This window comes from Mixophyes fleayi, chromosome 3, assembly GCF_038048845.1.
Source record: "Mixophyes fleayi isolate aMixFle1 chromosome 3, aMixFle1.hap1, whole genome shotgun sequence".
Classification (NCBI taxonomy): domain Eukaryota; kingdom Metazoa; phylum Chordata; class Amphibia; order Anura; family Limnodynastidae; genus Mixophyes; species Mixophyes fleayi.
Window position 1 is genome coordinate 337,941,242 of NC_134404.1, and position 26,141 is coordinate 337,967,382.

Consider the following 26,141-nt stretch of genomic DNA (forward strand, 5'->3'; position numbering starts at 1 on the left):
TTGTGTTCAAGTGGGTCTTTACCCCTGATAACCCAGCAGCATGGCAGATCCAGCCAGCAATGGACCCGTATATGTCCCAGTTGTCATAGGACAATCTTGGTTTTAGCCACTTCAAATAGTTAATGCTTAGTGCTTCAGACGTCCAACCTGTGCATCTGCTGGTGCAGGATAAGAGCTAATAGATATAGATACAGAGCATGAATCATTAAGGAGCCTAAATGTTGATAGGTGCCGTGTTTTGAGTAAAATCACTCTGCGCAAGCCCAGAACCGGACCATACACCAGAGAACGCGCAACGTCCAATTAATCTTTGAGCACAAAAGATCCTTACTACAGCCTATGATTTCATGGGTGGAACGGGGAGGGGACTGAGTGTACGCAGGTAGTCAATGTACAGTAAGGGTGTGCCAAGGTTGAGTGCACGCAGCAGCGTCCAATTCCAGCTTTTGGCATCTCTAAGGTCGTTTTTTTGTATCATTTGCACCAGCTACAGGTCAGGTGTAAGTGCTGATTACTAGTGATGACAGCTGTGTATACAGCTAGAACATGTGTTTGTCATCAGGAGCAACTGTAATAATGTATTTTATGTACTGTAGACATTCATAATATCCTAATAAATGTATTTTATGGGGGAAAACAAAAAAAAGTATTTATTTTTTTATTGTTTTATAATTAATGTTAATAATAGGTGACATTAGTTGAATATATTTTTTTCTTTGCATTCTTCTGGGACTTTATATTCCACATATGTATTGGACGTATCCTGCAGTGTATTGTCTGTTAGAACAGAGCAGAACTAGACCTGTATTCATCACCCGACATATCCTCACACCCGCCTTTTGCTGAATACGGATGTGCGTATACCTGATGTACCTGCGTTTTTTTAAAAAAAAAAACACACATTACTTTAAAACACACATTACTGCGTTTCTTAGTGAATGAGGCCCATAATCTTGATAAGCTCAGTTCATGTCACACTTTTCTGCATCAGTATTGTTAGAGCCCTATAGAAACTATTCATGTTAATTAGTATGCATATAAACAGGAGATAGAATGTACACTAATGTATTTATGCAGAATGAGTACAAAAAAATAAACAAACAAATCAAACGGGGAACTGCCAAAGGAACTATGGCAACGACTGTGATGGGGCCTGCTCGTTGGAGAGGAGGACCAACCAGCAATATTATTGGCTAAGAGAGCTCTGGTAGCAGAGTTCCAAAAGCCAATCAGAGTTCAGTGCAGCACAGACAATGGAACTCGAACAGCCAATGATTACGCTCTGCAGGAAACACGTGGAAGAGGTTCCCCGTCCCATCATTTCAACCAGGGCCACGTGTACCGTCATTATGCCACTAAAATAAACTTTATTTGAAATATTATTTTTAAAAAACAACAACACCCATTCGTTTCTAAAAAATTGCTGTATATGGTATTGCGGCATGGACTATATTTTTATCTGACTAAGGAGCTACGAACTAGCGGTTCTTTATTTCCATCAGGACTGTAAGCTGCAAAATGATATTAAGAAAAATATACGTTTATTGTGAGCCCCTGGACTAGATTAGAATGATTAATGCACTGTAAAATGAGCTACTCTTTTCAATTCCGTGTGTGTTTTTAAGCATGAATCAGTGAATTATTTTTTTTTATTGTCTTTTTTTTTCCTTTCCAGAGTTTTTAGATTGGAGTTAATAGCGTGTAAAATAGTTAATTTATTTGAAAGAGGAATTGTGTATAATGTGATATACAAACGGCCACGTAATGGTTGAGCAGTGTCTGAAATTATAGGCGGATTGAGCTAAAAATACCAGAAAAAGTATCAGAATATCTGCAAATGTTTAAACATAAAATACCACAAATTGCTGGGCTTGTAGGACATGGAAAGAAAAGAACAGGTATGAATAAAGCCAAGTGTTACTGATAAAATCTGCTGGAAGATATATAAAACCAGCATAATGCTGTTATACCTCACACTGAGAATAACAAGTACAAATCTCGTAATCACAAAGTAAAATGCTCGCACTAAAAGTGTATATCTCCTTCATCATCACCATTTATTTATATAGCGCCACTGATTCCGCAGCGCTGTACAGAGAACTCACTCACATCAGTGCCTGCCCCATTGGAGCTTACAGTCTAAATTCCATAACATTCAAAAAGAGAGAGAGAGGCTAGGGTCAATTTGATAGCAGCCAATTAACCTACTAGTATGTTTTTGGAGTGTGGGAGGAAACCGGAGCACCCGGAGGAAACCCACGCAAACACAGGGAGAACATACAAACTCCACACAGATAAGGCCATGGTTGGGAATTGAACTCATGACCCCAGTGCTGTGAGGCAGAGGTGCTAACCACTGAGCCACCGTGCTGCCCTAATGCTGCTCTTGCAGTGTACCCCCAAAGTTTGTTCTTCATCACAAACCCCCCTTCCCCAATCTTGGTTATTGGGCAGTATAGGCTTGATGCACAGTTGCTTGCAAATTTGGTGTAAATTACGTTTAAAAACGCTGGATGTAAAAACTGAATATTTACGCCCATATGCTTAGACTTACGCATCTTAAGATCTGTGTAGCTTGGCTAACAGTAGAGTAGTCTCTCTCGGTGTGTGTGTGTGTGTGTGTGTGTGTGTGTGTGTGTGTGTGTGTGTGTTAGGGGATTTAGATTATAAGCTCCAATGGGGCAGGGACTGATGATGTGAATGAGTTCTATGTACAGCACTGCGGAATTAGTGGCGCTTTATAAATAAGTAGATGATGATGATGATCCAAACGGTTAACGCCAGGCACACGTCACAAAAACTTATGTCCCACTAACGCCCATATTTTCATTCATTTGTTTATGGATAATAAAATAATTCACTATTAGACGTCAATAAGACTTAAGAAACCTCTCTAATGTGGCAGAAGCAACTGCCTGTCTTGTGTAGAAAAAAAAATTGATGCACACAAAAGCAAAGTAATAAAGATAATATATGCCCGAGCGATGAAGTAAGCTCCAATCAGCTTCAGCGGAGCAATTATCAGCAGCCAATGGCAAGTAGTTCACTAGTGCTGGAGACCATTATCATCATCATCATCCGCTATATACACCCGCAAATAATACAGCTTTCTCTGGCATATATCCCAGTCTTCATCTGTTCGTACATGCACGTACACGCCCTTACTGTACTACCTACATTAGAACACCCTCGGCCCAGTCCCACAACTCCTGGCGCAGACTGGCGTAAATGGCATAATCGCACAACTCTGCGCGCCTATGTGTGCACCCACTTTCTGGGTATGTGCAGAGAGATTTCACGCAAGTTACGCTACGCAAACTGGCGCAGTACTCACTCTGCACCAGGCACTATGTATTGACTACATTTATTTTCCTTATGTGTTATTCAGAGTTGGGTGTTTGCTACTGACTTATATGTTATTTTTCAGAATGAGACTTCTTCCTGTCATTGTCAGTCTTGTTATAATGTATGTTTAGTGTAACATTTTTTCCCAGTAGATCCAGAACAAATTTATTTAACGTAAAGTGAGAAAAAAAACTTTTCTTAATTTTTTTGGTAATATTTGGCCTTAGATGTCCCTGGTCCACCCCCAACCAGTCTATTAATAGACTATAAATGTCACGAAATGCAAATGTACTAATACAGTGCAGAATGATATTCAGCGGAATAGTGAAACAAAAGCAGAACTTAAACATTGTAGTTTCAGAGCTTTGCACCTCTGGAAACTGTCTTGTTCCACAGTGAAGTTTGATTCACCAGAAATGGCTCTGCATAAGAAACTTAGCACTATTCATTATATGTTGCAACTTGTGTGCAAAAATTACACGGGCTGGCTAATACGTATTTAAAAGGAAGCTTCTGCTACATGTATCCATTGTACACTTCCAAAGAAAATGTGTGAAAGCGAAACGCGCTAATTATTTTTATCTGACTTGTGTGGGCAGACTGTGTTTCTACTTTTTGAATTTATAAATGAGTCGGTGCATTTAATAGGTTATGTATTTCTAGGAACTAGAATGTATTATTTGGGCTACAGGAGCATTTTGCAGAGAATAGAGCTGAATCAATTCTCCATCTACAACATACTCGCTCGCATTGGAAAGGAGAACAGGAATAGAATCACTGAGCCAATTTTGCACCGCATGGTCTAGGAATGATGTCACTTGTGAGCTGCAAATAAGACCAGTTGTCTCCAAATAGTAATCCTGTGTCTCTTATGCTTCCCACGTTCCCTTCTGACTTAGTATTCTCGGGATTGCTATTCATTCATCTCCTCACATATGTAGTTACCAGTACCCACAGTAATAGCCTATATCTATTTAAAGGTACACAATTTTATTTAGTTTACCAATAGATTAGATACACGTGTATAGATTTAGATGTTGTGTTGTGATACATGTGTGTAGATCAAGATTTTGTGTTATATATGTTTATTAGCCAGATATTGGATGTGTTTTGTTTATTATTATTTAATCTTATTTATTCTAATAAATGTATGATTTTTTTTTTTATCAACCAGATTTTTAATATTATTATTATACAGCACAAGGTGATCTTTAGCACAAATCCTTTTTTTTCATTTCTTGCACCAAATATGACTGCACATTCATCGTGGCACTAGATATAGCTATATATAACTGTACACATTAGTTTTGGCACCCGGGATGGCTGTACATATTAGTTTTGGCAGCAGGTATAGTATGCCTCTGCAAGTTAGTCTTGGCAGGCGACGCTCATAAAAATTGTGTTCATTCCACCCCTTTACATTATTACAATAATCTGGCTTTGCAAAATCAAACGTGGTTTCTGCGCTCCTCAGTGAGTCTACGTTGTACTTCAGTAGGACGGTATCAGTAGGAATACCTTGACCACTCTTGCTCAACTTTTTCTTAATTAATTACAAACAAATAACAGACAATGGGGGGGGGGGTGATTTAATCCAGAGCAAGCTGCCTTGCATGTCATTTATCCGCCACTAATGCCTGGGAGAGTTATTAAAATATGGAAACCCTCTGAAAATAGGCCTTGATTTCGCTAGGAGGTGCAAGTAAGCAGGGACTTTGGAGAACGAGCCGAATCTCCATCACCGGTCTACCCACCGCCACCTCCGAGCCCCATTGCAGCCACCCCCCCCTGTACCCCTTATAGTTCTTCCACTGTTTGCTATTGTATCCTTTATTTTTAAATGAATTGTTCAACAAAGTTATTGCAGTAACCAAGCTGTCTGACATTCATAATTACATACAGTTAGCAAATTTATTGACAGTCAATAAAAACAAATATTTGAATCCTTCAGTAATAAAAAAAAAGAAACTATTACACTGGCTATAACCTGCACCACACTAGGGATTTGTGGCTGTCACGATACAGGGGCACCCTCAGGCTACATACCCACACCCACTGGTGGATAGAATACTGGAAAATAAACAGTAATGACTCTTGCACAAATTCAGTGCTTATCGGGACAATTATCGGCCAATTACCTGCCGCAATACTGTGGACATGGGACATATTTTCTCACACAGGCAAATATCTCCATAAAGAACAGGATATTTTATTAAGCCAGGAACCATTCACCAGCAGAGCTATAACTCTTTCACAAACAAGTACTCTATCACTCTTTTCAAATATAACTAAACATGATAGACAACAGCGGAGCGTGAATACATGAACCACTGATTCAAATATTTGGTCCTTAGCAGCAACCCAACCCCGATGTCATCCCGCTTTTTGTGGGCACAAACTCTCATTGGATCCATAGAGCCAAGTAGTAGGACAATGTTGACAATAGTTATTGTAAGCCTCAGCAGTCCAGCAGGAACTGTAGCACCCAGAGGTACTCTCTGCAAGTCAGTTATTGATCACTGGGCACAGCTTTTCATGCCACCTTGGTTTACCACAATGTTGGATGCTGGGTATCGGGGGGAAGTCACACTATAGTATTGCTCATCTTTGTAGAGTTTTATTCACTCTGCTCAGATATTGAGTCTAGTGACAAATACCCTTTGAATGTCACTGTGCATTGATATTTTGCATGTTGTTTGGCATTCAGAGCTTTACCCTTTAGATCACTCACATATATTGCTGAAGCTTGTGATCTGCTGAAAGCTCTTCTGCCAAAACATATTTATGTACAGTATGGGCCCCTCACTCCCTAAGCCAGTCAGGAGTCACACAGAAGAATGATGGAGAGACCTCCCTTCTCCCCCGGTCATGCCGCGTGATCTCCCTGCACTGCGCGGAGGAGGTCACATGGCGCAGAATTTGTTTGCCCCCGTTCTGATGATATCAGGATCAGCAGGTTTTATGACTGCAGGTGAACTCTTAGTGGGCGGCCTATTGCCAACCGCTACCCTAAGGCAAAGTGTATGGATATTAGAATTCTCTATCCATATTAAAGCACAAGATTGAAGGGTGAGTTCTGATATCTATAATCCTTTACAATAGGGGGTGCATTCTCCCCTGACTTCTTATAAATACTGTAACTCTACCCCCCTTTCCCTTTATTTTTTTACCTCTGTTAAACAACTGTATATTTTTTCCTACTTACAAATAAAACACAACATATGTACTAATGTAATAAAATACTGACATAATAGAATGCAACATTCCACTGTATATACTACAACACCAGCTTTATCAAATAAACCAATGTTGATGTAATAATAAAGTACCTTAATGAAATATGGAATTATGGTTTATGTAATAGAAGACCAGGAATATAGAGTATAACAACCCAGTGATTTAATGTAACACTAACATAATACAACGGATCACACCACTCACTGTATCATTAGCATGATACAATGTATATTTACAAGTTGACACATTTAAACCAAGGCCAGAAAATGTGATTAGGTGAACTGCAAATAATGCAAACAAGATAAATTAAATCGGCGATGAGCTGACGCGTACTACGCTACTATAGTTACAGAATTAGAAGAAAAACATGATTATAGAAAAATGTTATGTAATTCATTGTGCCACAATACCCTGAAACATTTAATCAACATGTATGAACATTTGTTGTGTACAGAGGTGGATATGACAGCAACATTTTCTTATATCCCATTACTCCATACTTTTGGAGACTCCGCACGTATCACTATCTAGAGCTCAGTCTGTGACATCCTGGTTGTCTTCCTTCACCTCCTCTCATAATAACATTGCTGGTGTCACATGCAGTCCTGTCCTCACTAACATAGGAACATATGTAGAGAGGACACCCGCAAGAGTGACATGTACCATCCCTTAAATAATTTGTGCTGCTGTGAGCACATTGCTGATCTGATTGGCTAATGCTTGCGCTAACCACTTCAAAACTGGAGGCAAAAAGGCTCAGGTCCATCCAAATGTAGCTTAATGACAAATGTAGGGATTGCAGACCTATGGTGGGATGTAGGAACATAGCAGGTCCAGAGGTGCTTTCTTCAAAATGTTATTGCTTGCTGAAACCAAGCTGCCTACTATCCATTAATGCCAACAGGTAGTAAATTTACTGACAGCCAATAAAAAGAAACATTTTTGTCATCAGTGATAAAGAAATAAACTTGTATCTAATACTATTGGCAAGAATTTACAGGAGTGGAACTACAAACCTCCCATCAGTCCCGATGTCGGCAGGACAGTCCCGATGTCGGCAGGACAGTCCCGATGTCGGCAGGACAGTCCCGATTGTAGGGCTCTGTCCTATTTCTGTACAGTATAACCGTTATACAGCTGGTGAATAGGAAATAATCACTACACTACCTGGAAGGTTGCTGTCACCCCATGCTTACAAATAAAGGGGACTATCTGAATTATAATCGCTGCTAATTTGGGCAGATACCACCCTTAATGTTCCCCTTCTTCAATGTATTCTTGGTGGAAAGCTGACAAGACCACCCGTCAGCATTTATCTCCAAGAGGTGGATTTACTAAAGTGGAGATGTTGCCCATAGCAACCAATCAGAACCAAGCTATCATTTATCCAGTACATTCTACAAAATCAAAACTAGAATCTGATTGGTTGCTATGGGCAACACCTCCACTTTTACACATATCTTCCCCCGAGTGTGTATACAACCTATTTAAAGGGTTGTTTCTGGAAGGATGTGATTACCTCTACTATTCCATTGTTACATTTCGATGTCAATAATAATTTACAGGTCTGTCCATCTCTGGGCTTCCCCTGCAATTTAGAGACAGCCCCCTCTAGTAAAAACTTGGTGTGAGATCTCTCTCCCCTTATCTGGCTTTCAGACACTAGCGGTGCAGTAAATTGGGATTTCTGGGGAGGTGGAAACAGGTTCCTGTATACCTGGAGGGGTCCAAAGGTGGACAACACCTTACAGTCACTGTCAGTTGGCTGTTATAAAATTGTGACTAAAAAACTATTTGCAAATATATGGGGCAGCACGGTGTCTCAATGGTTAGCGCTTCTACCTCACTGCACTGGGGTCATGAATTCAACCATGGCCTTATCTGTGTGGAGTCTGTCTGTTCTCTCCATGTTTGCGTGGGTTTCCTCCTGGTGCTTTGGTTTCCTCCCACACTCCAAAAACATACCGGCAGGTTAATTGGCTGTAAAACAAATTGACCTTAGACTCTCTCGGTCTGTCTGTATGTTCATCATCACCATCATCATTTATTTTTACATAGCGCCACTGATTCTGCAGCGCTGTACAGAGAACTCACTCACATCAGTCCCTGCCCCATTGGGGCTTACAGTCTAAATTCCCTAACACACACACACACACACAGACTAGGGTCAATTTGTTAGCAGCCAATTAACCTACCAGTATGTTTTTTTGGAGTATGAGAGGAAACCGGAGCACCCGGAGGAAACCCACACAAACACGGGGGGAACATACAGACTCCACACAGATAAGGCCATGATCGGGAATTGAACTCATGACCCCAGTGCTGTGAGGCAGAAGTGCTAACCACTGAGCCACTGTGCTGTATGTTAGGGACTATAGACTGTAAGCCCCAATGGGGCAGGGACTGATGCGAGTGAGTTCTCTGTACAGCGCTGTGGAATTAATGGCGCTTTATAAATAGCTAAAGATGATGATGATGTTTTCCAGTCACAATTTAATTTACTGTGTCTTAATTATCAATGGGGGCACTGTCCTACAAAAATGTCCCTGTGTTAAAATGTTATTGTCGCTTAGCAGAGGTAGCGGTGTACCCCAGTCATGTCAATAACTGGACACATGGAGGTAAAATATATTTTCTGTGCCAAATGACGCAACGTGTTTTATTGAGCATTTATACTAGAATAAAGTGAGACTGAAACCTATATATAAATTGGCTATATATATATATATATATATATATATATATATATATATATATATATATATATATATTATCCCTTTAAACCTATTTCTTACTGTGGCTCTAGCGATCTGTTCCTAAGCCAGACACAATGTGTGATAAAGTAACAGTTACTCCAGTAAAGTTGATAATCAGAAGTGTTATTTCTGTTCTCTGCGGTTCAGTGATTAGATGAAAGCAGCTTCTCAAAGAGACAGAATTAAATAATCACTTCACCTCTGAATAAGATACTGATGAAAATCTCTGTTCTGTAATTGAGAGAAACGGAAGAGATTACAATCTATAGTTATTGTGATATATCCTGAATATCAAATGTAATTTTACGGAAGGGAGTTACGTCATGTAGCTTTGGAAACTGAAGTGTGTGTATTTTTATGCGTGTTTATAACGCTATTCAGAGGGGTTTTTTATAAGTAACAAGTTGGTCTGATTTACACTCGTTACAATTTTTTTTATACAAGCTGTATAATTATAGTAAACACTATCGTTGAGCTGACTTTTGCATGATGGATCGTTATAATGGGCGCTGCCATGTGACATAATTTCATATGAAGGAAAAACACCTAGGGATAGATTCATCAAACCTTATAAAGAGGAAAAGTGGAGGTGTCGCCCAAAGCAACCAATCAGATTCTAGCTTTCCGGTTATAGAATGTACAAGATAAGTGATCGCTAGAATCTGATTGGTTGCTATGGATAACACCTTCACTTTTCCAAGTCGCAGTAATATATAGGATTCTGTAACTGAATTCAAATATGTTGCTCTGATGAACTTCGCGAGGTCTTAAATTTGAGTTTCACGGTGGAACAGGTCTTATCGCAAAGGGGAACAGTTTCAGTACTACATTTTCGGTTTCCGCTGAGCACCTTTCCACGCTGTAACACTATATTTGCGTTCACGAGGCAATTTGGTCCCAAAAATGGCTGACCGGACCACCAAATGCATTCTGTATTACCCTGTGTCTGACATCCTATGGCTAGCTGAGAAAAAACGTTAGGGGAGAGATAGTAGACATACTAGACAGACTCTGTACGAGACTAAGGGACATTCCCAGTAAACTTGTCTAATTTTCCTAGAACGTGCCCAATTAGCGGAACCCCACTTTCCCATCGGGTGCCACCCCTTCCCCGCTTCTTATCTCGTGTGGAGCGGCGGTGGATGTTCTTCTCTTTGGATTGTGTTGTGGTGCCAGACTATAAAGTAGGGGTTTATTTATTGAAGTTTTAATGATAGCAACAATGACTTTTTTTTTATCACCTCTATAGCTGCATTGTCAGAGCAGACAGAGATTGACTGACAACTTTTCAGTCTTGCTTGGCAACTCTGTGGACTGGTTGATTCATACACAGGGAGTCATATTAACTCACATGACTGCATTTGCAGCATTTTGACCTTTATGGGATCTGATTACAACACTTTGAGGGGGAGCTTCAGCTGCCTGTAGCAGAGTATAGTAGCTTAACACTGAACAATGCATTTTACATGCATGGTATAGATATATGAAAATTTAAACTTAGTTTTTTTTGTTGGTCCTTTGTTTTACTGCTTATTTGTTATGCTTATTTGTTTGCAACTCGCAATATGACCACATGGAATATAAACAGTGTTCCCATAGTTACTCTAGACGGCAAACACTTCCAGACTTGGTGGAAACAATGGCCTAGCTGCTGGAGGTCTGAACTCTACCACAAGTGCACAATGACTCCAAGTTCATTTAAATCTGAGTAATGTTAATCCGCCTCTTTGGGTTTGTGAGATGGCACAGTGACAATTGCTGAGAAAATGAAAAACTAGTTATGTTTGTTGCCACCGAACATGGCCGTCTATCTTGTGAAAGATGCTTTTATAGTTGCAAATAGATTCCTGACGCACCATGCCACATGGGTGAACATACGATTATGCACGGATGTCAATACTGTATCAGAAAAATACCAGAGTAATAAATTACTTTCTACTTGGACAGTATGCCATTGTCGCAGGGTAGTTCTTCAATTATGTACCTATCAATCACTGGTTTATTTTCTCTTCCAGGAGATAGACAGAGACCCCCATTTTCTGGTGGACGGAGCGAGCATATTTGACATTGTTCAAGGAGAAATAGGTAAGAAGGTTTGGGGAGTTTGCTGATTTTATATATAGTCAAATTACCCTGTAGAAAATCTCTTGTTATAGCTGAGATTTAGAGGAAGTGTCCCGAAGGGAGAGGACATTATAAAGCTGGATGTCCATTATAAAGGGCGGGTAAAGCTTAGCTGTCATATTATTATAAATCCCAATTTCTGTAGGTAACGCAGGTGTCCTAGGGCGAGTTCAGGGAGAACACAAACCTCCTGTGGAGGTTATACATATATATAATGTATTATAATGGTAATAATAATATTAATAATAATGAATGCAGTATAAATATAGAGCTATAAAGCCGGTACAGATAAACCAGAAAAGCGATCACGTACGTTTCAACTAATTGATGTTCCTGCTTATTCATTGAGGGTTCACTCATTTGTATTCCAAAGACAGCCCTGAATGTTTAAGTACATATGACTGTGTCCAGGCCACTGGCTGTACCCGTTCTTCATTTAGTGCACATTAGCGTGGGCCGAGCAGCCAATTGGAGCACTAGATCATTAACAGATGCACAGAGTATTTCAGCAATATGCGCTTCTGCCTACTGGTGCGTAGGCAACTTTTAAGCGAGAGGTGAATGACAAACTCACTTCTATGTAAAATAAAATTGTTATATCCAACTTATTCTTGTCTCTAATAAAAGTCTCACTTGAGGGTTAAAAGGAAAATATTTCAGTATTGTGTTCTACCGAGGTATCTAGATAGACTCACAGTAACACACATGATCCTGGATGTATCCCACACAAAGGCTTTTGTTGAGCTAGGAAACACAATAGATGAACACACTTTTATTGAGCGTTTCAGAATATAACAGAGGTCACAGAATAATAGCAGGGTTATGTATGAGCCATTGGTGAACAGAGATGATTCTTCTTTTTTTTATATGGATCATTGTTTTTGTTATAATGTAAGAATATTTCCACTTACTCAGGTGACTGCTGGGTTCTTGCTGCTGTTGGTGCCTTAACATTACACCGGCGATTTCTGGAGAACGTGATCCCCAAAGACCAGGAGTTTACGGAGAAATATGCTGGAATATTTCATTTTAGGGTAAGAAGTGACTGTGTATTGTGGATGGGGAGGGGTGTTGGTGCTGTTTAAATTTACATCATAGTTGCCAACCTTTCCAGGTTGGTCTCTGGGAGTTTCGGGGGGGGATGAGGTGGGTGTGAGGGAGAGGGGTTCGGCAAATTGCATCATTTTGGCCCCGCCCCCGTGATAAATGATGCATTTTACCAAGGGGGAGGGCCAAAATGATGCAAATCGCATTAATGTGTCTCAAAATCTGTCACTTTGCTAGGAAGTGGGCAGATGCCAGAGAATTGCCAGCTCTCCCGGGAGTCCAGGAGACCTGCCCGGAATTCGGGAGTCTCCCGGACATTCCGGGAGAGTTGCCAGTTATTATTTACATATTAAGCTTTAGGGTACTCACACCCTAAGCAAAGTATTCAAATCTGCTTAGTAAAGAAATAGCCACCAGCCCCCCCCCCCCCCCCACTTCTTTACAATGCAAGAGAATCATTTGATATAACTTATACACATATTTATTTCACCTTGTCGTAGACAATGAAGTGATCCAATGGGTTTGAGTGTAAATACGCCACACAAAAATATTTTAATATGTAGAGAATGGTTTCTTTCTGTAAATGCCAGTTCTTAGTATTTACTGAGCGATGCCATATTTGTCTGCAAGTCCATCCCACATCCTATAGCACTCACTAGGCAAATAAACAAGCGCCAGACAATTTATGCTAAAGGGGGGGCTTTATCTTACTTCATTTACAAGATTAGACATTGCGGGCCCGATGCATCTTTGGACATAAGTCCGTTTGCCTGCCGTATCTTTGCTGAGGATGCTCTGCGCATGCTCAGAAACAGACCTTACGTTGTAGTATTAAGACTTGTAAATTTATATTATAAAATATTTTTTGTGCATGTGTTCTGATAGTTTATATTGCACATACACATGTATGTATCCTGCAGTATGCCCTGGGTCTACATATAGAAAGTAACGCTTAATCAGAGCGTAGGTATACTAAGATTCCGATGGAATCATATATTGAAATCCGCTTGTATTTAACTAAGGTTGGAACTACGCTCAAGTTCCGCACTTGTTTCTTTAAACGCAAGTTGCGCACAGGTTGCGTCCGTACACCAATCAGGCCCTGCATTTTTTATTAAAAAAACAAAAACGCCTCCCCAAAATGAATTTCGTGATTTAAAAGCCTACGTTCAAACACCTCTATTACTGGCTACATCACTTCTTTATTTCGCTGGTTTATAAAAGTTTACAGCACTTAAGCTCAGACAATAGCTGCTCTCAGACAGGCAGTACCCAGTCATTACTTACCTATAAGAAAGTGTCTCTTACACTCAATGTTAGAATAAAACACGTAATTATAAGAATTTAGTCAACTTTGTTTTAGATTTGAACAACAATTACCCAGCATTGATGTTCCAAAGAACCTTTAAAGAGACACTTTTGAAAATTTCTCCCCTCTTAAACGAGTTTAATTTCTCTTTACGATAATTACATACAAGCAACACTTGATGTTATGAAGTAGATGTATCGCTCACCTCGAAACCCTTCAGTTGGATTTGTTAAAACTTTAATCCCATCTTTTAAATACTTTTTTTATTTGTTCTTTCGCCCCGGATTATGCTGGATAAACTATTTTAAACAATGTGCAAATGACAAGTGCGGAGTAAATCCCAGTTTGTAAACATTTGCCTATCCCAGGTGACGGGCGTTGGTGTGTGGGTCACTTTGCATGTTGTTATGTAAATTCAGCACTCAGAAATAGGACTCGTTTGCACAAAGTTTGCAGACGTCTCCCACAAGAACGGGGGAACTATTATTCTGCAAAATATAAATAACAAATGCAACCCAGATATGGATGATATTTCTGTGTCATAACTGTAAAAGAAAAAGTTTATGTTAGATAATCTATGACAATTAGTACTAGTTAAATACTGATGTTCTAAAGCCAGAGGTGTGGAACTGACAATGCGGCACATTTCCATAGATTATAATGTACATATTCGCTTAGAATAATGTATAAATGTCCTTATATTATAATGGATAAGCAAACTTTATTATGACTATGTAATTTCCATGCTCAGAGTCGGCGCTATATTTGGGGACGCCCTAGGTGGCGACCTCCTCTTTACACTCTCCACCACCATCCCATAGGTAAACCGAGGAGGGTTGCCTAGTGCCTGGAAAACCCCCTCCGAGCCTGGGGCACTGTATAATTGAGGTGGCTGGACCCTGCCCCCGCTTCACACGGCTGTGTTTGAAAAGGGAGAGCTGCGTGCACCTAACAGTAGTGCACGTAGCATTGCCCATGTATATTATAGGGAAAGGAAGAGAGCAACCAAGTACTGTCTAATATTATAGCCACGCCCCCATGCATGCTGGTCACGCCCACTAGTGGCGTGGTGTGAAATTACCCCTTTACAAATGCTGCATTTGCCCCTGCATCCTTGCTGCTTCCTACCATAGCATCTGGGAGGTGAGGGCAGAACCTTCTACCTCTCAGTGGGAGTATGGCGCATAGCTGTGACATCATATCCAAGCGCCACTTTACCAGTCCATCACAGACACAAAGGAGCAGCAGCCGACTGCTTTACAGGCAAGACCCTGTCTGCTGCTTTTCCTGACAGCAGGGGGCGCCATTAAGAACACTCGATGAGTGATATTATGTCACCCATTGAGTATTTTAGGAGCCCGCTAACTATTGGCGCCCTAGGCGAATGCTAGGGTTTTTTTTGGTTAAGGGTTGATTCCTTCAGACAGCGTTAAGGAGGGTTAATTGCTATTATCTAGTAAACTGACCAAGGAGATTTTTCTTACCAAGCCGTAGGAGCAGCTAATAGGATATTTTGTGTGAGTACAGAACGTGCTCTGAATCTAATGTTTTTTCTTCTTGCTTTTAGTTCTGGCAGTTTGGAGAGTGGGTAGATGTCGTTGTGGATGACCGTCTGCCTATTCTGAATGGAACGTACTTATCCGTGCAGCCGCGCAAAAGCAATGAATTTTGGCCGTCCCTGCTTGAGAAGGCCTACGCTAAGTACGACAGAGGTTTAATATATTATACCTACATTCCTGCTTTTACCCCTACTGAAATCCAGTTACCTAAAGCACTCTGTAGCAACATGCTGCCTGAACCAACAGATTTTGCCAATTTGGCGCAATGACAAATTGTGTATCAGTCCATCCACTTGGCAGTCTTTGTCCTCCTTAGTTTTGGTGACCATACAAACACCGGTGGTGTTGACCATCGTAGCCCAGCATCGTAGCATTTATGGCCAGTTATGCAACCGTCCAATCATAATTCTCGCCAAATGGAATTAAATTGAACAAGTGGGATGGAAAATCCAGTTGGCCATCGGCACGTGTGGGCTATCATCCGGCAACCGAAACAAGGAAGTTGTGGCCATGTGGATCGATGAACCAAAAATAATGTTGCCAGATTTAGCCACATCTGCCACAAATCTTGTTCACAATCTGGTAACAATGTATGAGAGGCTTTTCCTCCCCAGTTCCGGCATCGAGCATTGGACAGGACTCTCGTCCAATAATCAGCATGTCTAGCCAATCACAGGTCAGCTGGAGTCAAATATTTCAAATATTCACTGTTTAAGCTACTGAAATAATCTCAATTTCTAAGCAGGGGAAAACTGGAGTTAAATATTACAAATATTCAGTAATTTAGCTACTGAAATATGAGTCTATCACAATATAACAACAGTAATAATATAATTTTCACCCAGATAATCCTGTCAGTGTTTTATCTGATCTCACAGTACATGTCATAGTTTTAACTGTGCAACATACAATTTAATAAATAAACACCTCTCTGCAAATACTGTTTACTGTATTGGTTGGTCTCAAAGACGAGATATCATTATGTGTTTTCATTCACACTTATTATTTTAGCAACACATATTTGTTAAACCTATATAGTATTTGGAGTTTATAGAAAATGCATGAAAAAGTTTATTTTTTTGATAATGAGATCTTTAATACAACTAAAATAACATTTTATTTTAGGTAAATCATTAGCATAAGGTAGGGGACAGATATAGAAACTGCTTTTGTTGTTGCTGACATTCCCTCTATCACTTCAAAAATAAATACTGGGTCCCCTGAAATTCCTAGAAACTATCAGCCATCCAGCTGTGTGATAACACTACAGAACTGTGGCATATAATTGCCTCCTAGCTGTCATGAAACTACAATTATGTTCAACAGGGCACAATTAGTACAGTCAGACAATGCCTGCTACACAAAGATAGATCGTAGTCTTCGCCATCGTTGCATTTTCCACCAGTTTCGAATGACATCTCATAGATCCCAATCATATGGTAATTGGGAATGGCATAATTTCGGGCCCATTTATTTATAAAGATGAATGATAAAACCATCTAATTGTCTATCGCTGTCACAGCATCTATGGGCCACTTAGTCTTAGAGAAACTTGTTAGGAATCTTAGATAGTTCTGGACTGTCTCTCTGCCGATTCATCTCGGATGTCCTCTCTCTTCACCTCAACAGCAATCTTTGCAAAACTAAGTTAATAATATTCCCAGTGGTCAACAGAAGCTGCCTACCTGATAGATTTTTATAGGCGGACAACTAGGAAATAAACCCTACACCTCAAGCTTGTTCTCTAGGTCTCATCCTTGACTCAGAACTATCTTTTGTTCCCCACATCTATTCTCTATTTAAACCATGTTACATAGAAACATCTAAGAAACATTTCCAGGATACGCACATATCTCACACAAGACTCTGCAAAAACTCTAATTCATGCACTTATCATCTCCCGCTTTGACTGTTGCAATTCCTTCCTTACAGGTCTTTCCCTAATCAGACTCTCACACCTACAATACATTTTGCACACAGTGGCTAGACTAATTCTCCTTGCAAAACGTTCTAGTGCTGCTTCGCTCTGCCAGACCCTACATTGGTTTCCTGTACTTTACCATATGCAATATAAAATACTTCTACTAACAAACAAGGCCATCAACAAAACTGTACCTACATACATCATCACCATCATCATCATCATCAACATTTATTTATATAGCGCCAGCAAATTCCGTAGTGCTTTACAATTGGGAACAAACATTAATAAGACAATACTGGGTAATACATACAGACAGAGAGGTAAGAGAACCCTGCTCACAAGCTTACAATCTATGGGACAATGGGAGTTTGAAACACAAGGGCATGTGCTACATCATATTGCACACTGGACCAGCTAGAATGCAAAGGTAAAAGTATTGAGTGGGCTGTGTGATCAGTCACACAGCAATGTTGGTCAGAGGGTTGTTGTCTTGCATTAGCTATGTAGAGGGTGGTAATAGGGTAATCTAGGGAGATTAAGTTATTGGTTGAGGAATATTATAAGCTTGTCTGAAGAGGTGGGTTTTCAGAGAATGCTTGAAGGTTTGAAGACTAGAGGAAAGTCTTACTGTGCGAGGGAGGGAATTCCACAAAGTGGGTGCAGCCCGGAAAAAGTCCTGTAACCGAGAATGGGAGGATGTGATGAGAGTGGACCTCACTTGTCTCAAAATATCTCCTAACTCAACCTTCAACCTCGCTCTGCACAAGATCTGCGTCTCATCCACTCTTGTTACCTGCTCCCGTTCCTGGTTACAGGACTTTATCAGGTGGAATTCCCTCCTTTGTACAAGACGTTCCTCTAGTCTTCAAACCTTTAAGTGTTCCCTGAAAACTCATCTCATTAGACAAGCTTACTAGTTCCTGAGCTCTGTAGACTATTCTACCGATCACCACCAGGCTACACAGTCCAGACAAGCTTACATGTATTCTACTGCTAAGTTTAAAAACCCTCTGACCCCTGACTGAATCACATAACCCCACAATTCTTATCTGGCTGATCCAATATACAATCAGTGACACTTATCCTCATGTATCAAACTCCTATTTCCCTATAGATTGTAAGCTTGTGATCAGCAGCCTCTTACTGTCTGTCTGTCTGTATTACCCAGTCCCATTTTATTAAGGTGTTTCTCCCCATTTACAAAGCGCTACAGAGTATGCTGGCGCTATATACATTAATGTTAATAATATTATTAATAATAATAGTAATGGAAGGTATAGCTCTTGAATGTTTTACACTTCAGATTATTTCATTATTTTTAAAGTCACTTATATTGAATCAGTTATTTCCCTAGTCATGTACTGCAATTAATATTATTATCTTTTATTGATGAGGCGCCACAAAGGTTCCATAGCGCCGTACATAGAGCTTAAGACAAAGCAGAACATGGCGTGCAGAGCAGTACAAAGATAAAGTGCACTAGCCACAAATTCAGCTGAGAGCAGGGGCACATGGCAAAGGGGCTGGGTAAGATACATAGGCAGAAGGGGACACGAGGATAAGTGAGAGCTGGTCAAGGGAGCTTACAATCTAGAGGGGAGAGGGAGACTGATGGGGGGCACGGAGTGGAGCGATAGGGTGAGGGGACTAGAACCCTGAGGGGAGAGATGACCAACAGTGGGTAGGATTACTGTAATAATTTCAGTCCTCATTGCACCCTATAATTTGCTGCTTATATTCTTTCAGACTGCGAGGCTCTTACCAAAACCTGCACTGGGGATTCATTTCGGAGGCACTGGTGGATTTCACTGGAGGGGTGCAGATGGACTTTAACTTAACCAAACCCCCACCGGATCTGCGGGATATCGTTTTAGCAGCGGCACGATCAGGGTCCCTTATGGGGTGTACAACGCCAGGAGATGTAAGTATATGAGATCATCTATTGCTCTGTATTTTTTTTTTTAAAAGAGAAAACAAATGAATTAACAGTTAAGCAAAAATAAATAGCACTTGGGGGTAATGTATCAAAGTGCGATTTTTTTTCAGTGATTTCAAATCGCTCAAGATCGTCGGAGATTTTACATGCAAAGTCGCCGTATGTATTAACCTGGGATTTTGAGATTCCAAAATCCAATCTCTGGCGATTTGTGTTGATTTTAAAAAAACTATCCCGTCGGCAGTTTACTCAAATTCGCCCGAGATTCAACAGAAAAAATAAGCATATTGTTAGAGCTATTCGGTCATGCTCAACATAACAGGAGACTCAATGCAAGGTTTAATTATGTGGGTAATCATGATTTCCTGTTTAGAGGGGAAAAAGATTATTGTTACTTAATTAAATTACTGGGCCAAACTTCATTAATGATTATATGTAACGGAAAAATGTTTCATTTTTTTAGATTATACTGGCATGCTATTTGACGTATAATCATTAATATGATGCGTGATTGGTTTCAGCTAACATTCCACTGCTTTAACGAAAAACAAAAGCTGTTATATATTTCAAGGGATATAATATATCAAAGCAAAAAAAGATGCAAACTTGCACCTTGGTACAACCATGTTGCACTGCAGGGGGTGCAAATGTATTTATTTAGTTTTGTGCATGCAGGGAGATACTGGCTGCTAGGACATTCCCCCTCCCAATCTATCCACACACTTTACATTTGCACCCCCCCCCCCCCCCCCTGCAATGCAGCATGGTTTTACCAGGGTGCATACTTGCTCCTTTACTTTGCTTTGCACCTAAATCTATGTCAACCACCAGCACACCAAAAATATTTATTTTCTGTCATTGGACAAAAGCCCTACTTAGGCCTATGTCAAATGGATCAGGACTGAAAGAAATAATTAATAATCAATTATTTGTTTCAAAGGTCTCCTGTTAATGCCCTTCTAGTCATAGGCAAACTGAGGAGGGGTTTACTAGTGCCTGGAATCCCCCCTCCAAGCCTGGGGCACTGTATAATTGAGGTGGCTGGACCGTGCCCCCGCTTCACACGGCTCTGCTTGAAAAAGGAGAGCTGCGTGCACCTAACAGTAGTGCATGCAGCATTGCCCATGTATATTATGGGAATAGGAAGAGTTGGAGAACAGCTAAGATTATAGCTACGCTCCCATGCACAGGGCTGCCAAGAAGAATTCAGGGCCCGGGTACAACAAATTCATGGGGCCCCCCTCATAGTGAAGTAAGCCCCAAAATTTTTTTGCGCCGCCTTACGGCGGCGCAAAAAAGATTAGGTATATGGTCATATATTCAGGGGCGTGGCTAGCCAAACGGCAGTGCAAAAATTTTGGGAGGGGCGGTCATGCATTTGGGGGCGTGGCAAACGTGCCATTGGGGCGTGGCTAACATAAAAACCACTAGGCTCTCAATTCGCCGGAGCGTCACATATGTTTAAGCACTCCTGACTTTCAGGACATCTACCACCACAGGGTAGTATACAAACAATGCAGTGTGTACACAAACAGTTCAGTCTTGGCCTACACCTTACATTGGACACAACATTCACCAAAAATTGGTATTGTCCCTACTAGAATCACAACATTTCACACACTGTGCTGCTCTCTCCTACCTGTTCTTCTCACTTTCTCCACCTGTGGCTGCTGCTTTCTTTAGTTGTGGCTTGTCCGGATCCAGAAATGTTGAAGGACCTATTTTGAAAAAAAAATGGCTACATTTAGAAAATTACAGCCAGCCCCAGCGTTAAATCAATAGCACCCACGATTAATAATTAGGCCTTCCTCCAGCTCCAATATTACAATAATGTGCCCCTTCATCATCGCCATGCCTTATGATCACACTGTGCCCTCCATGCTGTTTTTGCCCCCTTCATCTGGCTCCCCTTCATCAGACTATACTATGCTGCTCCCCCCCTTTTTCAATCCCACTGTGCCATGCCTCCCCCCCCCCTTTGTAACCCCACTGTGTCATGCTGCCCACCATTTTTTAACCCCACTGTGCCATGCTGACCCCTGTTTATTAACCCCACTGTGCCATACTGCCCCGTTTTTTAACCCATCTGTGCCCCTCTCATTTTTTCACCCCCTCTGTCATGCTGCTTTCCCATTTTTTAACCCCTCTGTGCTCCCCCCTCAATTTTTAACCCCTCTGACATGCTGCTTTCCCATTTTTTAACCCATCTGTGCCCCTCTCATTTTTTAACCCCTCTGACATGCTGCTTTCCCGTTTTTTAACCCCTCTGTGCTCCCCCCTCAATTTTTAACCCCTCTGACATGCTGCTTTCCCATTTTTTAACCCCTCTGTGCCCCCCCCTCATTTTTTAACCCCTCTGACATGCTGCTTTCCCATTTTTTAACCCCTCTGTGCTCCCCCTCATTTTTTAACCCCTCTGACATGCTGCTTCCCCGTTTTTAACCCCTTTGACATGCTGCTTTCCCGTTTTTTAACCCCTCTGTGCTCCCCCTAATTTTTTAACCCCTCTGACATGCTGCTTCCCCGTTTTTAACTCCTCTGACATGCTGCTTCCCCGTTTTTTAACCCCTCTGTGCCCCCCCTTATTTTTTAACCCCTCTGTCATGCTGCCCCCCCGTTTTTTAACCCCTTTGTGCCCCCTCATTTTTTAACCCCTCTGTCATGCTGCCCCCCCGTTTTTTAACCCCTTTGTGCTCCCCCTCATTTTTTAACCCCTCTGTCATGCTGCCCCCCCCCCCCCCGTTTTTTAACCCCTCTGTGCCCCCCTCGTTTTCCTCCCTTCACTTACCTTTTCTCCTCTCTTGGTCTTCTCTGCTGCTCTGTGCTCCAGACTGACTGAATGCTGGGCATGACATGATGACATCACACCCAGCATTCAGACAGTCTGAATAGAGCACAGAGCAGCAGAGAGGAGGGATGCCGGCTCCGCGATCAGGTGAGTATGTTTTTTTTTTTTTTTTTAAACTAGCCTGCTCCCCCCACCAACGACCGAGCCCCCCCCCACCCCCCCCCCCCCCGCCAAAAAAAAAAAAAAAAAGGAAAGGAAAAAAAACGTTTTCAAAAAAAAAATTAAAAAATTAAAAAAAATCAGCAGCGCAAGGGCCCGGGCCGGGCCCCCTGACATGCCGGGCCCGGGTAATTAGTACCCGCTCCCCCCCCCTCTCGGCGGCCCTGCCCATGCATGCTGGTCACGCCCACTGGCGGCATAGTGTGGAAACCCCCCTCTACAAATCCTGCGTTTGCCCCTGCTAGTGGCGATAACAGTAAAGCCATCATAGCAGTAAAAGTACAGCCGAAATACTTGATAACTAGGCTCCCCCCTTTTTTGCTCCAAATAATCGGTACTTTGCCTTTTGATAAACCATCTTCCTAGGGTTAGTGAAAAAAGGCAAAAAGGGAACAGACACAACTCCCTAAGGGGCAAATTTATCAAACCTTCTAAAGAGGAAAAGTGGAGGGGTTACCCATGTAAACCAATATAAAACAAGCTTTGTGCACCATCTACATTATTCCCACCTAAATCCTGCATCATTTATGTAACCCTCAGATGAACACTGGAAACATGAAAATGCAGAATGGACTAGTTCAAGGTCACGCCTACACAGTGACGGATGGCACACAGGTAGTACAATATTTTCAAAGTGTACTCATTGCCTACAGATCGTGGACGCAGACAGATAATTAAAGGAGTGCTATGACACTTTTGTAAACAATATATACAATTAAATATAATATAACATTGCTATTTTTTTTATTATATCTAGTAATGTATTCCTATATTCCTCCTATTTATAAGGTTAATATCTGCGTACAAAAATTTGTTACAGCTGAAACCTTTTTAGCAACATCTGCAGCTCATAAAAACAGAATTAAAATAAATTAAACTAGGAAAACCAAGGATTATAAAAATAAATAATTTAAATATGTTTCTTTTACTTAATGAACTATAAAGTTTAAGTAAATCTAATTTATACAACTTATTCAAAAATGTACGTTGAGGGTAGTTTTACTTTAAATCACAGTAAATACCGACCTTGCTCCAAAGAAACAAAAATATATAAAAAAATATATGTTCATCTTGTAATGAGAATGTGCTCTCTGCAAATGAATGTTCACTCATTAAACTGGCTGAACAGTCACCATTTATATGGCTGCAGGATTCTAACGATAATTATTTCACAGAACTAGAAAATCCCAGAGAATAATATCTTTTTATGTGAAACAAAGTACAAAATGTGATTAATGCAAAAATCCCCTCATTGTCCATAATGCATATCGCTATATTGTTATTATTATTATTATTATTATTATTATTATTATTGTTTTTGCTATTATTATATTACAGATGTTTTAATGCTGTCTGATGATTCAGCATATAACAAACAAACCTGCCTCTAATATCGTATTCTAACTAGTGAGAGCCTGAGGATGGGCTGACGCAAAAAATAATTTGTCACTGAAACTATATTGCCAATAAACAGTGGAAGTGTATTTAAAGGCATCTAAAAAAATCAAATACATTACATTTTCCATAGGTGACACATAAAGTTTTAACTTCTGGACCCAATAACACATTTGTAAATGTCTGTGATCTGCCTAGTATGGCTTCACCTATAGCGGCCTCCTACCATAAGGCAAACAGTTGTGAACATTACTCGTTTGTTACAGGTCTTAAGTACATTGTCCCATATGCTCACAGGGAGGATAAACAGGGAACTAATCTCCCATCTATGTGTCTATGTATCTATCTATCTCCTATCTATCTATCTATCTATCTATCTATCTATCTATCTATCTATCTCATATCTATCTATCTATCTATCTCATATCTATCTATCTATCTCATATCTATCTATCTATCTCATATCTATCTATCCATCTCATATCTATCTATCTATCTCATATCTATCTATCTATCTATCTATCTATCTATCTATCTATCTATCTCATATCTATCTATCCATCTCATATCTATCTATCCATCTCATATCTATCTATCTATCTATCTATCTATCTATCCATCTATCTATCTATCCATCCATCTATCTATCTATCTCTCTATCTATCTATCTTATATATATCTATCCATCTCATATCTATTTATCCATCTATCTACCTATCTCATATCTATCTATCTATCTATCTCATATCTATCTATCTATCTATCGTATATCTATCTATCTATCTATCTATCTATCCATCTCATATCTATCTATCCATCTCATATCTATCTATCTATCTATCCATCTCATATCTATCTATCCATCTCATATCTATCTATCTATCTATCTATCTATCCATCCATCTATCTATCTCTCTATCTATCTATCTATCTATCTTATATATATCTATCCATCTCATATCTATTTATCCATCTATCTATCTATCTATCTCATATCTATCTATCTATCTATCTCATATCTATCTATCTATCTATCTCATAGCTATCTATCTGTCTATCTCATATTTATCTATCTATCTATCTAATATCTATCTATCTAATATCTATCTATCTATCTCATATCTATCTATCTATCTATCTATCTATCTATCTCATATCTATCTATCTATCTATCTCATATCTATCTATCTATCTATCTATCTATCTATCTATCTATCTATCTATCCATCTCATATCTATCTATCCATCTATCTATCTATCTATCTCTCTATCTATCTTATATCTATCTATCTATCTCATATCTATCTATCCATCTATCTATCTATCTCATATCTATCTATCTATCTCATATCTATCTATCTATCTATCTATCTATCTATCTATCTATCTATCTAATATCTATCTATCTATCTAATATCTATCTATCTCATATCTATCTGTCTATCTCATATCTATCTATCTATCTGTCTATCTCATATCTATCTATCTATCTATCTATCTCATATCTATCTATCTATCTATCTCTCTCATATCTATCTATCTATCTAATATCTATCTATCTATCTATCTCATATCTATCTCATATCTATCTATCTGTCTATCTCATATCTATCTATCTATCTATCTATCTCATATCTATCTATCTATATATCTCATATCTATCTATCTATCTATCTATCTATCTCATATCTATCTATCTATCTGTCTATCTCATATCTATCTATCTATCTATCTATCTATCTATCTATCTATCTCATATCTATCTCTCTCTCTCATATCTATCTATCTATCTAATATCTATCTATCTATCTATCTATCTATCTATCTCATATCTATCTATCTATCTATCTATCTATCTATCTATCTATCTATCTATCTATCTCATATCTATCTATCTATCTATCTCATATCTATCTATCTATCTGTCTATCTCATATCTATCTATCTATCTATCTATCTCATATCTATCTATCTATCTATCTATCTCATATCTATCTATCTATCTGTCTATCTCATATCTATCTATCTATCTATCTATCTATCTCATATCTATCTATCTATCTATCTCATATCTATCTATCTATCTATCTATCTATCTATCTCATATCTATCTATCTATCTATCTATCTATCTATCTCCCAGTCCTGGTATTGTCCATGGAGGTCAGTATCTTGGATTACTTATTCTTCCTACAATCAGACTCTTAGCTTTAAAATGCTTAACGGTTGATAACATGACCATAGACCCTTCTTGGTTTAACCTTAACCTTTAGGTGCTATAATAAAAGACTCCAGACCGACTTGTGGGCAAATAAGAACTTCTTTATTCAAATAACCGCTTACTACAATGGTGGGGGGAGAACACTGTACTCCGCCTTGTCTATACATAAGCGCACCCTAGTATCTGCATGTTAATGGGTCACCGTCCCCAGGCAATCCGGAACCCGCCCCCTTCTGAGCTAATCATAAAGCACCGTAAGTCAGCCCAGAGGAGCTGTACTTG

The 26,141-nt window shown here is 39.8% G+C and overlaps 1 protein-coding gene across 1 annotated transcript in view; it reads left to right on the forward strand.

The window, feature by feature from the left end:
- LOC142144977 (calpain-13-like) overlaps positions 1 to 26,141 on the forward strand; it is a 95,679-nt gene that overhangs the window by 26,522 nt on the left and 43,016 nt on the right. The window contains 5 exon segments of the mRNA XM_075204368.1: positions 11,354 to 11,423; positions 12,378 to 12,496; positions 15,386 to 15,519; positions 19,048 to 19,222; positions 22,785 to 22,859. Of these exon segments, the coding sequence (XP_075060469.1) occupies positions 11,354 to 11,423; positions 12,378 to 12,496; positions 15,386 to 15,519; positions 19,048 to 19,222; positions 22,785 to 22,859 (573 nt within the window).